This window comes from Urocampus carinirostris, chromosome 9, assembly GCF_059441175.1.
Source record: "Urocampus carinirostris isolate Australia breed hairy pipefish chromosome 9, RoL_Ucar_1.0, whole genome shotgun sequence".
NCBI lineage: Eukaryota > Metazoa > Chordata > Actinopteri > Syngnathiformes > Syngnathidae > Urocampus > Urocampus carinirostris.
The window spans coordinates 40,222,901-40,240,341 of NC_142357.1; the positions used below are offsets into that span (position 1 = coordinate 40,222,901).

Consider the following 17,441-nt stretch of genomic DNA (forward strand, 5'->3'; position numbering starts at 1 on the left):
CACTTGAAACCTTTGCAAACTGCAATCGAGCCTCCCAACGCTTTACGTGCGTTCGCCTTCCGAGTTAATCGCACTCGCGGGTGCCATCGATGCCGCTTTAGGGGAAATAGAAGCCTCTGTTTCTCTTTTTACTCGAAAAAGCTCGTGTCAAAGAGAATGCTCGAAGGTTAAAGCTCTAAAACGGCTTCAACTCTTGAGTTAATTTGAGTTAACTCACAGTTAACACATTCATCTTTGAACCCAAAGTTTAATCTGGGTCATCTATGGCTTCGACCCATATTTAAATCTGGTTTGTCCATGGCTTTACCCTAGTGTGAAACCCCAAAGATGTTTTGACTTTCAATTAATCAAGGTTAACTAAAGTTAACCTATTAAAGGTTGAACAGAGAGTTACATCTGTTTTTTTTACATGGCTTTAACTTGGGTAACATATCTAAAGGTGTTTCAATTCTTGAGTTAATCAAAGTTAACTCAGAGTTAACATATTCATCTTTGAACCCAGAGTTTAATCTGGGTCGTCGATGGCTTCAACCCATATTTATATCTGGTTTGTGCATGGGTTTAACCTAGGGTGAAACCCCAAAGACGTTTTGACTTTTAATGAATCAAAGTTAACTAAGGTTAACCTATTAAAGCTTTAAAAGAGAGTGGCATCTGGTTTTTGCATGGCTTTAACTTGGGTGAACTATTTAAAAATGTTTGAACTCTTGAGTTAATCAAAGTTAACCGATAGTTAAAGCTGTTTTGTGCACGGGTTTAATGTTTTACCTTTTAATCAATCAAAGTGAACTCATACTTAACCTCTTAAATATTGAACCAAGAATTGAATCAGGTTTTTCCATGTATTTAACCTAGGGGTGAAATATCTAAAGATGCTTCAACTCTTGAGTGAATTCAAGTTAACACAGAGTTAACATACTAAAGCCTTAACCTACAATTAAATCTGGGTCATGAATGGCTTGAGACCAGAGTTAAATCTTATTTTGGGTGTTGAAACTGGGATGTACATGGCTAGAACTCAGATTTCAATCTTTTAAAGTGCCTTAGCTCTTGAGTTATTCAAAGTGAACTCAGCTTATAGCTTTAGGAGGTTACCGTCTTAAAGTTTTAATAAAGGGATGAAGTGGTTTATTTGGTAGATTTAACACATAGTTAAATCTGGTTTGTGAATGGCTTTAACACGGGAGAAGACGTTTTGACTTTTGAGTTAACTGATGTTAAGTCAGATTTAACGTATTGAAGCTTCCAACCAGAGTTAAATCGTCGTGTCGTTGACAGTTTCAATTCACGGTGAACTCCGGTTTGTTTGTTGTGCTAAAACTGCAATGTATATGGCTATAACCCAGATTTAAATCGTCGATGGCGCTTTAACTATCGGGTTAATCAAAGTTATCTCAGATTTAACGTATTCAAGCTTTAAACGGGAGTTAAACCAGTGTTGTTTATGACTTCAATCCTCAGTTAAATCTGGTTTGTTTGTCGTGTTGAAACTGGGTCTTACTTGGCTATAAGCCAGAATTAAATCTTTAACTCTTGAGTTAATCAAAGTGGGCCATTTATTGCTTCAACCCATAGTTAAATCTGGTTTGTTCATGGCTTAAACCCAGTGTGAAACCATTAAAGCCCCCAACTCTTGAGTTACTCAAGGTTAACTCAGATTTAACATATTGAAACTTAAGTTAAATTTGGGTTGCTTATAGCTTCAATTCACAGTTAAATCCTGTTTTTTTTGTTGAGTTGAATTTGGGTCCAACATGGCTATTTCCCAAAGTTACCTCTTTAAAGCCATTTAAACTTGAGTTAATCAAAGTCAACTCAGAGTTCAAGTATTATATCTTTAACTCAGGGTTGTGTATGGCATTAACTCAGAGTTAACTCTTTAAATCTGTTCTACCTCATAAAGTAAAGCTTTAAAGTAGATTTTCTGCTTAAGTTAATCCAGTTTTAGAGTACACTTCATATCTTTAATCACATAGTTAATCAAACCAATAACAATCCGTTTTAGCTTTTAAGTTCAATCTCGTTTCATCTTTGAATTTTAACAGCATTAAGATGAATCGTGGCCGGGTCTTCTGACATGACAACGACCCGAAGCACACAGCCAGGAAAACCAAGGAGTTGCACGTTAAAACTCATGCATTGTGATTCCTGGATTTTTCTTTTTAGTTTAGCTCTCTCACAGTGGACATGCCTATCAATCCATCTATCTATCTATCTTTCTAGACATCATTTTAGTTTATCTCTTGCACAGTGGACATGCACCTGCGATGAAAATTTCAGAACCCTCCATGATTTCTATTTTTAAATAAATTTTGAGGGGCAGGATACAAACATTACAGGAAAGGGGAGCGACAATATGAAAATGATTAGAAACGAAGAAAAATCACTGGAAGAGATGACAAAGAGTTTATCATCAGATCAAAAGAAGAGCGAGAGGTTTTAGAACAAATATAATTTACCGGGTATCCGTCCCGTCCCGATTTTCCCTGGTAAGGTTAGACATTGGTGAAGCATTGAAACAGGTTAGAATCAAATCAGATTATAAGAGAATCACAATCAGTGTTTATCGGTTTGATTATGAATCAATATGATTGAATTTGGTTATAATTTCAATTCATATATGGGTCATTCTTCTTATTGGGTGCCATTTCAGCATGCTAACCGCCACTCAAAAAATGTTAAATACTCAATGTTTTGAACATTTCATCTGAAAGAGGGACTTTCAAACCAGAAGAGAAATGTATTGGTCCGGCTGAGGATAGAATTCTGTCACATATTTTTTACCATTTACTTCACACATGAGATAGGCCAAATGTGCCCCCTGTTATAGTCCATAGCAGCAACAAGGGGGACCATAATAGGGGGGACATTTTAAGCTAATGTCATAGTTGCCATGACGCCCAATTGGCCCCGCCCATGTGGCACCAGCTCTCTTACTTTGTCAGTCCGTCAACAAACATCTGCCCCGCAAGACGTGGGTTCTGACTCCGTCCTGTTTTCCTGTTGGTATTTCCAGTCCGGTATTGTTTATTTTGTCCTGTTTAATATTGGTTTCCAGTTTAGTTTCAGTCTATTTTTGTGCCGTTTATTATTTTCTCCAGTTTTCGTTCCGGTCTAGTTTGTCCTGTTTTTTTTCGATATCCTGATTCATTATCTATCCTGTCTGTCCCGTCCTGTCTGATGTCGACCCCATCCGTCCGATATCAACTCGGGCAATTGGAATCGATCTCGTCGCTCTATGTCTTCCTGTCTTTCAATGCCAGACTGCTGCCTAACATGCATGACTTCCCATTTCCCGTAAAATAAAAGGGCTTGTGTGAGAACGTCACGCGTTTGGGTCCTGATCCTGTTCTGGTTCTTGACAGCTAAAGTTAGTCATTACTACGTATGTTATAAAAAGGAGGCAGTACATGATGATTACCTTAAATTTTTTAACATGTTTATTAAACATATCATGAAAATCACAAAAAAATATTGGTTATCACTATAAATAGGCGGAACAGGCTGGACGTGTAATGCTTTTCCTCATCAGTAAACCATGAGAAAACATTGATTCAAGAGTGGTACTTGCTCTTCCTCTTGAATGTTTGCCCTCCAAAATTATTGTTACATCAGAGAGTCATGTGACTAACATGATGGCCAGCAGATGCTTTCTATAGAACTCTTATTGTCACGGTTGCATTGGCGCCCAATTGGCCCCGCCCGTGTGGCACCAGCTGCAGCTTGTTGACGGATTGGCTCCCTGTCAGTATTTAAACTCTGTCCTGTCAGTCCCCTTTTGATAGTCCGTCTGCGAATCTCGTATTTTTTTACACGGGTAGCCCTTTTTTGCCTGTCCTGGTTTTTGCTCCTGTTTGTCTCCCGCTACGATCTGTTTTGATTTCGACCAGATCTGCTCTCCCGTCCCGAATAACGATCCGTTTTTGATCTCGACCACGTCTACTCTCCTCTCCTGGCTTTCGACTTGTTTCCGATCCCAACCACGTTTTTGCTCTTCTATCCCGGCGACCGACCTGTTTTTTTCCGTTCCCGACACCGCCATCGCTCGCCACGGGAGTACCACTTCCGCGTTCAGAGCGACCTGCTTTCCACGTCCAGTAATCCCCGGATCGTGGGCGCAACCCCCTCCCTTTCTTCTAATAAAACTTGTGAGAAACATCATGCGAGTGGGTCCTGTTTCTGTTCTGTTCCTGACACTTATCAGAGTAACAGGGGGGGCAGTTCACACGGGGACCCAACATTTTTTAGAGATTTTAAACATGAAAAAGGCACTAATAAGTACATTTAGGCGAGGAATATTACCATTAAGGCAATACAGAAATGATCAAAAACTATGAATTTATAGATTTTTCTCACTTATATTTGTAACAGTAGTCTTGATTTGAATGTACTTGTACTACAATCAAAGTCATTGTCATGATTACTGATGTGACTCTGTTCTGATTGGCTCCCTGTGACTATTTGAACCCAATCCTGTCTGTCCCCTGTTGTCAGTCCGTCTGCGAACCTCTGTGTATACAAGGCAAGCCTTTTTCGACGCTGACTCACGCCTGTCCCGTTTTTGCTCTGTCCCCGGCTACAACCCGTTTTGATCCCGACCACGTCTGCTCTCCCGTCCCGGCTTACGACCCATTTTTGATCCCTACTACGTCTACTCTCCGGTCCCGGCTTAAGACTCGTTTCCTACCCCAACCACGCTTTGTTCTCCCAATCCCAGCTACCGACCAGTTTTTCCGTTCCTGACACCGCCATCGCTCGCTACGGAAGATCCACTTCCGTGTTCGGATCACTATCTCAGTACGAGAGCGATTTGCCTCTTGCGTCCAGTGAGCATCGGATCCCGGGCGCTGCCCTTCCTCTTTCTTTCAATAAAATTGTCAGAAAACATTACGCGATTGGGTCTACCCTTTTGCTGGTCCTGACAGGAATTTATTTAAAATGAATTTATCCTGCAGCCATATCAGCGTTCTCTATAGTAGAGGCCAGTTAAGCACACAAAAAAATCTTTTAAAAATAACTATCATCCCATTTGTACACAAGAAATACCATTTGAGGTCAATACAAAGGAAATTATTATTATTATTATTAGTAGCTCTAATAGCACTGAATAACAGGAATGACCCATAAGGGAGATCATGCAAGTTAGCACAAGAGGAGGTCTTTTCAGTCTTTTGGGTGTCAAAAAGAAAACAAGATATACAAACCCTCAGGGAAAAAAATATTTTTTTGGACATCCTCCGAACGTAACATTTGTTTTACACCGGTTAGTGTTGCCACTACCTGACCGGGTGAGATGGAAATGTACTTACAGGAGCTCCTGCAACACACAAAGAGAGAGAAAATAGGAAAAAACATACAATATGGGAGAAAACAAGTTCCAAAAATTAGACTATCTAGACATCTATCTAGACAACTAGACATCTATCTATCTATCTAGACATCTAGACATCCATCTATCTATCAATCTATATATCTAGACATCCATTTATATCTATCTATCTAAATATCTAGACATCCATCTATATCTCTCTATCTATCAATATATCTAGACATGTATCTATCTATCTATCTATCTATCTAGACATCTATATATCGAGACATCCATCTATGTATATATCTAGACATCCATCTATCTATCTATCTATCGAGATCTCTATCTATATATCCATCCATCCATCTATCTATCTAGACATCTATCTATATCTATCCATCTATATCTATCTATCTATCTAACCTATGTTGAGTCCAATATTCAATTAACCTCACAAAACTTTATATAAATATAAATTTGATTAACAAATGAATCTATTTTTGGTTCAAAATGTTGCGTCAAATAGAAAAAAAATGTCTGTGGTTTTCTAGATTATTACTACTGAAAACAAGTCAACTTGAATAGTTTGAAATATGTATTTTATTTTAGTCTACAAATTAATGATCTTCTGATGAATTGATTGAAAACAATTATGCTATTAATCTATTTAACACAACTTAAATCAAAATATAAGTTGTTTAACTCGGAGTTACCTCATTTCTAAACCCAAGTCGACTAGAAAACGAAATCAACCCCAAAAAGTGAGGTGAAATGGATACCCCACAACGTGTGGGGCATTATTTAAATTTCACTCCAGCTTTTGGGTGGAATAACTCCAAATTTGAGCTGTTGGCACGAGCGAGGCGTTTGCAGCTGCTAGCGCTCAGTAAGCTAGCCCGACATCTGGACTGCATTAGCACACGGGCTAGCTTAAAACCAGAAACCCGGCCGAACGAGCCGGCCATTTTTTCAAGACGCTTCCACTCGACGACCGAAAAGGAACAGGAAAAGAACACGGAAGAAAAACAGGTGGCGGGTTTTTCCTTACCCGGTTCTCCTCTTCTTCCCATCCGTCCTCGCTTCCCGGGAGGCCCTAGCAAAAACACAAAAAGTCATAAATTCCCCAAAACGGAGGCCGGACATCCGAGTAGACGACAAGCTGCGTTTCGGGCGTGAAGGTCAGGTTCACCCGACCTTCAGTCGCTTCTTGTAGGCTCCGGTGAGGAGGAGAGGATATAGGACCATTGATTTATGGAAGTGAGGGACCATATGCTGCTACGCGGTCATAAATCAGCACTACCGGTTTACGTCAAGTGGCTGAACCGGGTTCGCGTTTAGCGAGTTGGTCACTGGTAAGAGTGGACTGTTAGCTTAGCGCTAATTAGCTACAACACCAGACACGAGATGGATGGACTACCACCGAGATTTGAGACCTAGTACGATATAAATAAATACATAAATAAATAGATACATGACCACGTTGCCAGAAAATGTTTATGATTTCAAGTTTTATGACGCTGTTTTTATCGTCTAGTGTTTTTCCGTTAACATTTTCCTTTGTATTCAACTCAGTTCTCAATTTTTTTTCTTTTTTGACCATGATTTTAACTACCGGTAATTCAAATCGTTGAATTAGATACAAATAATGGGAATATCTGGTCGTAAAAAATTTAAAAAAAATTATATTTTCAATAATAAAAGAAAAGGAATCCTTATATGAAACTACATTATTTGCCGTTATTTACTATATTTTCCTTAGTTGCTATTTATCTTAATATACATTTCAATTAATTGTTTTTCTTATTCTATTATACTTTATACTTGTTTATTGAGATATGGCCAGAAATATACTGAGAAAAAAAAGACAATTAAAAAAAAAAAAAAACTTTGATACATTTCCAGAATCTATTTTAGATTTTAAGTATATTTATTATAGTTTTCTTTTAGTTTTCAAATGATTGGTTTAAATGTCGCGATTGTTTTTATTTCAATAAATATATTTATATAATGTATGTATATTTGAAATCTATTTTTGTAACTTAATTACTAAGTAAAATATATATAAAATATAATATATATATATATATATATATATATATATATATATATATAAAAATATAATAATACATCTCTTTATAATATTTTATTATATTATACACCTTTTGTATTGATATGAAAATAATAATACTGTACTGAGAATGAGGAAAATATTTGTCAGTATTTTTTTAGTTCAGCTTAATTCAATGAAGAATGTTTTCATTTATATGCTTTTATTTTTTATTTTACCATACATATATTTTTTTTACAAGAAATAATAATAATGACTTGCATGATTTGGTTTATCACCTTTTTTCTTTATATTTCAAAATGTTTTTTTTTACCAAGATAGATTATAAATATGTTATTTTAATTTTGTTATTTTATTAAGGAATATTTGTCTTTTTTTTAACCAGGGTGAAAAATAAAACATTAAAAGAAAATTTTTGCCGTCATTTTTAGCAGAGAATTTAGCTAATCTTAAGTTATATATTTGTTATTTGAATTAATATATACATATATAATAATAATAATAATAATAATTTCCTTTGTATTGTCATTCTTTGTAACATTTACACAGAACGAAATGTCGATACACCTGACCCGTTGTAGCGAGCCGATGCAGCCGCAGCCAACAGAGGGCGCCGCCATTTTACCAATGTTATAAGTCTTTGGTATGACTCGGCCGAGGCGCGAACCAGCGACCTCCCAGTCTCAAAGCGGGCGCCCTACCATCTAGGCTAATATACATTAAATTTTATATATATATATATATATATATATATATATATATATATATATATTCTTTTTTTTTTAATAGAAACAGCTTTTAATATTGATTATCAAATTGATACTTAAATTGTATAGAATTATCTTTAAATTATTATTCCTGTACATCATTTATTTTTTTATTTATACATTTTTAAATGTATCTGATTAATAATGTTATTTTTGTTGTTTTTAGTTTAGGTAAATCACACAAAAACTCACCAAAGTATTTGAAACCAAAAATAGAAAAATAAAAATAGAATGAACAATTCCTCAGATCTTTTTTAATTGATTTTTTTAATTTTAATTGTTTTTGTATAGTAACAAATAATACTTAAAAAGAGAAACCTTATTATGATATTATTATTACTCTAAATTTTATTCATTCTATTCATTTATCTGTTTGTTTATAAAAAATAAGAAATAAAACTAAGGATTCCTCACATCTTGTCTTTTTTTTCTATAAATTTCAAAATAAAAGATATATTGTGGAGCAAATCAATTGATATTTAAAATGAGCAACCATAGTGTATTCCTGTATTTGTTTAATGATGTATTTGTTGATTCACGTATTTATTTATTTATATATTTGTTTATTTGGTTAGTGTGCAGTTTTAGTTTGAAACAAAATATATAAGAAAAGCAACTTCCTTTTCCAGTTCTATTTTTCAACGCGAACCAAGCAAACGGGTTCGGAAGCAATTTCTCCACGGACGCTTCGAGACGTCCATTTATTTTGTAATCACGCTCACGCGCATCCGCTTTTTTTTTCGTCCGCCGGCCGTAAATAATCCACTTTGACGTTTATTGCAAACAAAAGTGCTTCCAGGTAAGAAAATGAAGGAGTTTTGGAACCAGGCCCTGGCTTTCCGCTGCCAGCGACAATCAGGAACAATCAAAAATGAAATAAAGACATGGACACACACGTACACAGGAACTACCTTTCCCATTCCGTTCTTATTTTTAGAAAAAAAACAAAAAAACAATGTTGTCTTTCTGTACAAGTCATATCAATATATATATATATTTATATATATACGCACAGTGCCCTGAATAAGTATTTGCCCCTTTACTGATTGTGTCAGGACCAGGACGGAAACAGGACCCAATTGCCATACTTTTCTCACAAATTTTATTGAAGGAAAGAGGAAGGGCTGGGGAAGCAAGTCGCAATCGGATTGTGGATCTTCCGTAGCAAGCGATGTCAGTGTCAAGAACGGAAATACAGGCCGATAGCCGGGACAGGAGAGCAAAAACGTGGTCGGGTCAGAACGGGTCGTAAGCCGGGACAGGAGAGCAGACGTAGTCAGGATCAAAACAGGTCGTCGCGGAAGACAGACTGGAGCAAAAACGGGACAGGTGGGAGTCAGGGTTGAGAAAGGCTTGCCTAGTATACACTAAGGTTCGCAGACGGACTGATGACAGGGAGGCTGAGGTAGCTGAAATCGAACCCTGGACCACCATATATACATATATATATATATATATATATATTGGATTGTGATCCAAATACGAAAGTGGATCTTCCGTAGCGGCCGATGGCGGTGTCGGGGGACAGAAAACAGGTCGATAGCCGGGACAGGAGAGCAAAAACATGGTTGGGGTCGGAATCAAGTCGTAAGCTGGGACGGGAGAGCAGACGTCGTCGGTATCAAAAACAGGTTGTAGCCGGAGACAAACGAGTAGATTGGGAACAGGCAGGTGGAAAAACGGGTGCAAAAACGGGACAGGCGGGAGTCAGGGTCAAAAAGACTTGCCGTGTATCAACAGAGGTTTGTAGACGAACTGACAACCGGAGAATGACAGGACCGGGTTTAAAAAGGGAGAGGGAACCAATCAGATAGCCCGCAGCGGTTGGTGCCAAAAGCGCGGGCCAGGTGATTCAAATCGGTAATCATGACAGATTGACACCAGAATGCGTTACTCTGTCAACTACAACAAGTTGTCCTGGTCCTGAGGCAGCCCCAGACCATTTATTGTTTATGACTACACATTAAAAAAACACTGGCTAAAGATGGCACCCATGAGAGAGTTCCCAGGCAAAAACTACTGCTGTCACAAAAGAACACAGAATGGTCAAAAAGCATCTTGATTATCCTCAAGAAACATTCTATGGACTGGTGAGTGAAAAACTTGAACTTTTTGGAAGGTGTGCAGCCCGTTACATCTGGTGTCAAAATGAATGGCATTTGTCAAAATGAACACAACTGTAGAGCATGGTGGTGGCAATGTCAAGGTCTGGGGCTGCTTTGCTGCCTCAGGACCAGGACAATTTGTCGTAGTTGACGGAAGAATGATTTCTGGTGTTTACCAGAAGATCCTGAAGGAGAACATTCATGCCCTCAAACTCAATCGCTCTTGGATCAGGCAGCAGGACAACCATCCAAAACACACTCCCGAGAAAACGTGAGAACCGGCGCGAGGTCGGAGGTCGTCGGCGTCGGAGCGCGGCGGCGGCAGATTTATGACCTCCATCGCCGGCAAATTTACGAGCGCCATCATTGGAGGTCACACGTTGACCGTGTTACACGGCGGAGCCACCGCGCAGACTCGTACGGGAAGTCGATGGTTTAGGCGGAAAACGGGAAACTGTCAGGAACATTTCATGCCACGACGACAAACTGATTCAAAGATCCCAAATTCTGGAGAGAGGTGTTACTTTTGATGATTTGACGAACGACTCATGAAATCAGTCGTCGTTTTTTCCTTCCATCGTTTGTCAATCTATCTATCAATCCATATACCTATGTATCTATTCAATCTATCAATTCTACTTTTGTATTTTATGATATTCATTCAAACTATCTATCATCCATCCAAGCAATCATCTACCTGTTCAATCTATCTATTCTATCCATCCATTTATCTTTTCTCTTTGTCTTGCTCCCTCCATCTCCCTCTTTCAATTTCTCTAGCTATTTTGCTGTCTGTCTTTTTTATTTGTCTTTCTTTAATAATCAAGCTCTCTCTCTCTCCCACTATATCTCTCTCTCTCTCTCTCTCTTTCTCTAGATCTCCATCTCACTCTTCATCTCTCTCTCCATTTCTCTCTCCATCTTACTCTTCATCTCTCTCTCTCCATATCTTATTCTCTCTCTTTTCCCATCTCTATTTCTCTCTCAGTCTCTCTATTTCCATACATTCCTATCTCTCAATCGCTAGCTCTCCCTCTTGTCCTATAGCACTCCATCTTTCACTATCTCCATTTCCCTTTCTCTCTCTTTTCCCCTCTATTTCTCTATCTGTCCATCTCTAGATCTCAATCTCATTTTCCCTCATTTCCATATCTGTATAGTTTGCCATCTCTAGCTCTCTGTTTTTTCCATTTCATGTCTGTCGGTCTGTCTCTCTCCTTCTCTCGACATCTATCCATCTCCCTCTCTCGACATCTCTCTCTCTCTCTCTCTCTAGCTCTCTCTCTCTCTAGCGCTCTCTTTCTTTCTCTCTTTTCTCATTACTTTTGGGACAGCGGACGATTTGTTTCTTTTTCACCGGGCTTGACCCTTTAACGAAGGATCCGAAAAGTTCTCACCTCACCCACACAAAATGCTCAATGGCTTTCGAGCGTGAGGAGGATTTCCTGGCCAGGGACCGTCTCACGTCCGTCCAACACTTTAGCAGACGACAGCAAAAGTCCGAACGTGATTAAAATCCATTTGCGGAGCTGTTCTTTTCCGACAACACGATTGTTACACGTGTTAATCATTCCACTTTTTCGAGTAGTAGAGTTCGAGTAGAATTACACGCGTGTTTGTGATCTTGGAGAAGAAAAAAACGGGAGAACATAAATCAAGCTTTACGTCAACTGTCATGATTACTGATGGGAATCACCCGTGCCCGCTCCTTTGGCGCCAACTGCCTCGGACTCCGATTGGCTCCCTGTTCCTGTTTGAACCCACTTCTTTCTGTCACCTGTTGTCGGTCCGTCTGCAAACCTCAGTTTACTCTAGGCAAGCTTTTTCGACCCTGACTCACTCCTGTTTTTGCTCCCGTCTGTTCCCCGGCATTCGACCCAATTTTTGATCCTGACCACGTTTTTTGGCTCTCCCGACCGTACTACTGACCCGTTTTCTCCGTTCCCGACACCGCCATCGCTCGCCACAGAAGTCCCACTTGGGCGACCAGCGATCACCGGATCGTGGGGGGCAATCCTTTCTTCCCGATAAAACGGAGAGAAACGTAACGCAAGCGGGTCCTGTTTCTGTCCTTGACACATCAGGTTTAATTTCTTCTTCATGGCTCAATCAAACTAAGCAAGAACCAAAATTGAATGATAGATTGATCCCACATTTTTCATACCGATGCTCAGCTTTAATATTCTAATACTTAGTCTCAGAAACATTTATACTTTTGATGTTTAAAATGTCTAAAATTGTATCAATATTTTTTTAGGATAGAAATCCCTGTATTCGATTAAAAATATATTTATCTTATTATTGTCACCGTTGCCATGGCGCCCAAACGGCCCCGCCCACGTGGCGTCACCTGCGGCTCGTTGACAGATTGGCTTCCCTTCCGTTGAAGCTCAGTGCTCTAACTCACCTTTTGTCAGTCCGTCAACGAACCTCTGCACCCGCAAGACCTGGGTTTTGACTCTGTCCGGTGTCCTGCTTGTGTTTCCTATCCGGTATTGTTACCGTCCATTTTGTCTGGTTTAATATCGATCTCCAGTTTCGCTCGTGTCTAGTTTGTCCTGTTCATTTCGATCTCCAGTGTTTGATATCAATCCTGTCTGTCCCGTCCTGTCCGGTATCGACTCGTGCAATTGGTATCTCTTCCGCCCAACGATCGCCAAATCACCGGCGTTTGGGTTAACGTGCATGACTGCCCCATTTCCCGTAAAATAAAAGCTTGTGTGAGAAACGTCACGCATCTGGGTTCTACTTCTGTTCTGGGCGTGACAATAATTTCATAAGTATTTATTAGTTACTTAAAATATTGCCCTGGTAAACAAAATATGGCCAAGATATCGGCATTATACCGATAGTAGGTATCAGTCCCGTAATCCCTCGTTTATTGCAGGTAATATGGACCAGTTCCGGCCCACAATATGCAAATATCTGCTAATTTGCCTCCACCCCATTTTTACATGCTCCCTGCCGGCCTCGCTCACATTAATAGTCGCCAAAACAGTGCAGTTCATTTTAGGTGGAAAGAATGGGAAAAAAAGAGTCGCCAAGCATGAACCAAATTTGCTCTTTCAAGCCCGCTTTCGGCAATCGTCAACTGAGGATAATGGATCGAGGCCAAGCAGTGCAGTTCTTTTTAGACAGGCCGCAATGGCACGCTTCATTGACTGGAACTGAAATAAAAAATGAAAAAAAATCAATTTGCTGGTCCCTGGCCCCAGCAATAGTTGACTGTGGATAATATATTGCGACAAAACAGTGCAGTCCACTTTAGGTGCGACGCTCCAGCAGCATGAACAGGAAAAAAAAGTGCTCCAGCGCTTGTTTACAGCAATAGTCTACAGAGGATAATGGATCGCAATCACAGTCGTGCATTTCATTCTTGTCTGTAGCTACAGTTTACTGAAGAAAACGGATTGCAACCAAAACAGTGCAGTTCAATGGGAGTAAAACAACCTGCTCCACTGATGCTTTCAGCAATAGTCAACCAGGGATAACAGATTAAGACAACACCCTTGCATCTAATGAGGTGGCCCAGAACTGCATGCCTCCAGACAAAAGTGCATTCTGCTTATCCCCAAACGCAGAGAAATTGGTTCACAGATAATGGATTGCGTCTGCATGAGTGCAGTTAATTTTAGGTAGAAATAGAGACAAAAAACGAACCGCAAGGCCCGACAATCATGGTCTCCGCTGCCGGCAATACGGGATATGAGATAATGGAATGCGGACGCACGAATGCAGTTCATTTTAGGCGTAAATAATGGCAAAAAGAGAGGCCAACAGCTTCAACAAAAGTGCACTCTGCTGGCCCTAGCTCACTGCAAGATGCGATCGGGGATAATGGATTGTGACCGCACGAGCGCAGTTACATTTTTGGTGCACAAGAACAACAACAAAAATGCACTCTGCTCGCTTGCGGCAATATGCAATCAGGGATAACGGGTCGTGGCCGCTTCGAGTGCAATTAGATTTTTGGTGCAGAGAACAGCAAAAAAAGGCCAGACAAAAATGCACTCTGACTGTTTGCAGCAATATGCGATCGGGGATAATGGATCGTGGAACAGCAAAAAAAATGCACTCTGCCTGCTTGCGGCAACATGCAATCAGGGATAACGGGTCGTGGCTGCTTCGTGTGCAGTTAGATATTCGGTGCATAAGAACAACAACAAAAAATGCACTCTGCTTGCTTGCGTCAATATGCAATCAGGGATAATGGATTGTGGCCGCACGAGTGTAGTTACATTTCTGGTGCACAAGAACAACAACAAAAATGCATTCTGCTTGTGGCAATATGCAATCAGGGATAACGGGTCGTGGCTGCTTCGAGTGCAGTTAGATTTTCGGTGCACAGAACAGCAAAAAAAAGGCCTGACGAAAATGCACTCTGTGTCAGGACCAGAACGGAGACAGGACCCACTTGCGTTGCGTTTCTCACAAGTTTTATTGGAAGAAAGAGAAAGGGTTGCCCCCACCATCCGGTTATTGAACGCAGAAGTGGATCTTCCATGTTGAGCGATGGCGGTGTCAAGGACGGAATAACAGGTCGATAGCCGGTACAGGAGAGCAAAAACGTGGTCGGGGTTAGAAACGGGTCGTACGCCGGGACGGGAGAGCAGACGTGGTCGGGGACAAAAAGAGGTCGAAAGCCGGGACGGGAGAGTAGACGTGGTCATTATCAAAAATGGGTCGAAGACAGGGGACGGACGAGAGCAAAAAACAGGTGGGAGTTAGGGTCGAAAAAAGGCTTGCCTCGTGTTCACTGAGGTTCGCAGACGGACTGACAAAAGGGGACAGACAGGAGTGGGTTTAAATAGGGACAGGGAGCCAATCAGAATCCGAGGCAGTTGGCGCCAAAGGAGAGGGCACGGGTGAAGCATATCGGCAATCATGACACTCTGCCTGTTTACAGCAACATGCAATCGGGGATAACGGATCGCGGAATATTTTTGGTGCAAAACGCCGAGTCGCGAAGGATGACAGTGTTTTTAGAAGCGAACGGGATGAACGTGAATCACCTGTAAAACGGTATTTTTCGTTTTTCTGTTTCTGCTGCCATCAAACGTGACAAGAAGCGCTAACGTAGCATGTTCTAGTCGGTAACGGACACGGCATCCAAACAAAAGCTTCTCCCTCGTCACAACACCAGATGACGGATTTCAAAATATTATCCCGAGCTGTAAAAGCCGGAGCGGGATTTTCTGCGGGCTCCTCATTAGCGACCCCGTTCGGGGCAGAAAATATTGGTTCTTTCCCGCGCTAAGCCGGCGCTAAACTTGAAGCAATAAACACCGGGGACACGCTTAGAATAATTCAGCCAGAGGTAAATATTTCAGGGAGGGAGACGCGATTGTTTCCACGTGTCCGTTCCCACTTGACCGCCGACCGCTTCCTTTCACGAGAACCAGACGTTTACGAGGTGGATTGACTCCTATGGGGGGGGGGGGACAGAATTGTCAGCAAAAAAAAGAAGTAAAAGATGGCGCCAAACACAAGAAGGAGTCATGCTGTGAGGAAGAAAATCGCAGCCCAAAATTCATTCAAATACATGGATCGTTTCGGTGCATTTCCGAAACCAAAATTTGTAGGTTTGGAGTTTCCGGTTAGATCTGGGGCTTGTCTCATGAAAGTCCGTTCATCCATCAGATCTGCTTATCTTCAGTAGGGTCGCGGGGGTGCTGGAGCCCATCCCAGCTCTCTTCGGGCAGTGGGCAGGGGACGCCCTGACCCGGTTGCCACACAGAGACGGACAATTTGCTCGCTCATTCACATCTAGGGTGATTTCGGTTAGGCCAATCAACCTGACATGCATGTTTCTGGAATGTGGGAGGAAACCCATGTAAGCACAGAAAGAACATGCAAACTCCACACAGAAGGTTCAATCTCATGACCTCAGAACTGTGGCGCACACGCGCTAACCACTACGCCGCCGTGCTGCCGTCTCATGAAAGTATTTCTTTAATTTTTTCGTCCACTAGGGGCGCTGTCTTCAAAGTGCAAAACAATGTTAAACTAAGCATTCACACTACACCCAATCAGGGCAACTTAATTTATTTTTTGGATTCTTTTTTTCGTTATGTTCCCTTTCCACTAACAACTCCTTCATTTTGAACTTTATTTTGAAACTATGTTGTCAGAAGTAGCTCAGGAGGTAAAGCGCTCGTCTTGGGTTTAAGAGGTCGCAGGTTCGATTCCCGGCTCCTCTGTGTTATATGTCGGAGTGTCCTTGGGCAAGAAGCTGAATCCCTAATGCCCCCGAGAAGCAGGTAAGCGCCCTGCATGGCTGACACCGCAGTTTACACTAGGCAAGCCTTTTTTCGACCTTGACTCCCACCTGTTTTTTGCTCCTGTCTGTCCCCCGGCTTCGTCCGGTTTTTGATCCTGATCACGTCTACTCTCCCGACCCGGCTTTCAACCTTTTTTGTCGTCGACCACGTCTACTCTCCTTTCCTCTACTCTCCTTTCTTGGCTTACGACTCGCTCCCGATCCTGACCACGTTTTTGCTCTCCTGTCCCGCGACTGACCCGTTTTCTGTTCCCGACACTGCCATCGCTCACCACAAGAGATCCACTTCTGCATTCAGAGCGACCTGCTTCCCACGTTCAGCAACCACCGGATCGTGGGCGCAACCCTTTCTATTCCTTCAATAAAGCTTGTGAGAAATGTATGCAATTGGGTCCTGTTTCCATTCTGCTCTTGACATGTTCATTGTTGTGTTGCTGGCAAATCGAAAATAAGCGTAAAAATTCATATAAAATAAAATTAAAATAGAAGATAAAATTTTAAATAAATAAAAATAAATAAAAATATATAAAAAAAAATAAAAAATAAATAAAAATAAAAATTAAAAATTAAAAAAATAAAATTTAGAATAAATTAAAAAAAATAAAATAAAAGAAAATAAAAATAAAAAAAAAATTAAAATAAATAAAATTTAAAAAAAAAAATAGATAAATAAAAAATAAAAATAATTAAAAAAAATAAAAAAACAAACATGCAAAATCTAACAGCAGTTGAGTTGAGTCTTCCCTTTTTCTGAACGGACCTCAGAACTTCCCAAGTGGCCGTAGCGCAATTTGGTCCTGGAAATCCGGGGACGGGGTCTCGGGGTTGACGAGCGCTTGTGTGGATTGCGCTGTTGGGTCCAATTTGGAGGTCCCCCCCTCCCCGAACATACACGAGTGGGAACTTTACA

General features: G+C 40.6%; 1 protein-coding gene across 1 annotated transcript in view; it reads right to left on the reverse strand.

Moving 5' to 3' along the window:
- Nucleotides 1-17,441, reverse strand: part of LOC148360290 (uncharacterized) — a 141,073-nt gene that overhangs the window by 35,620 nt on the left and 88,012 nt on the right. The window contains exons 3-5 of the mRNA XM_088343844.1: nucleotides 6,360-6,404; nucleotides 5,310-5,317; nucleotides 2,460-2,486 (exon numbers count right to left, since the gene is read on the reverse strand). Coding sequence (XP_088199970.1) covers nucleotides 2,460-2,486; nucleotides 5,310-5,317; nucleotides 6,360-6,404 — 80 coding nt within the window. The remainder of the gene's footprint in view (nucleotides 1-2,459; nucleotides 2,487-5,309; nucleotides 5,318-6,359; nucleotides 6,405-17,441) is intronic.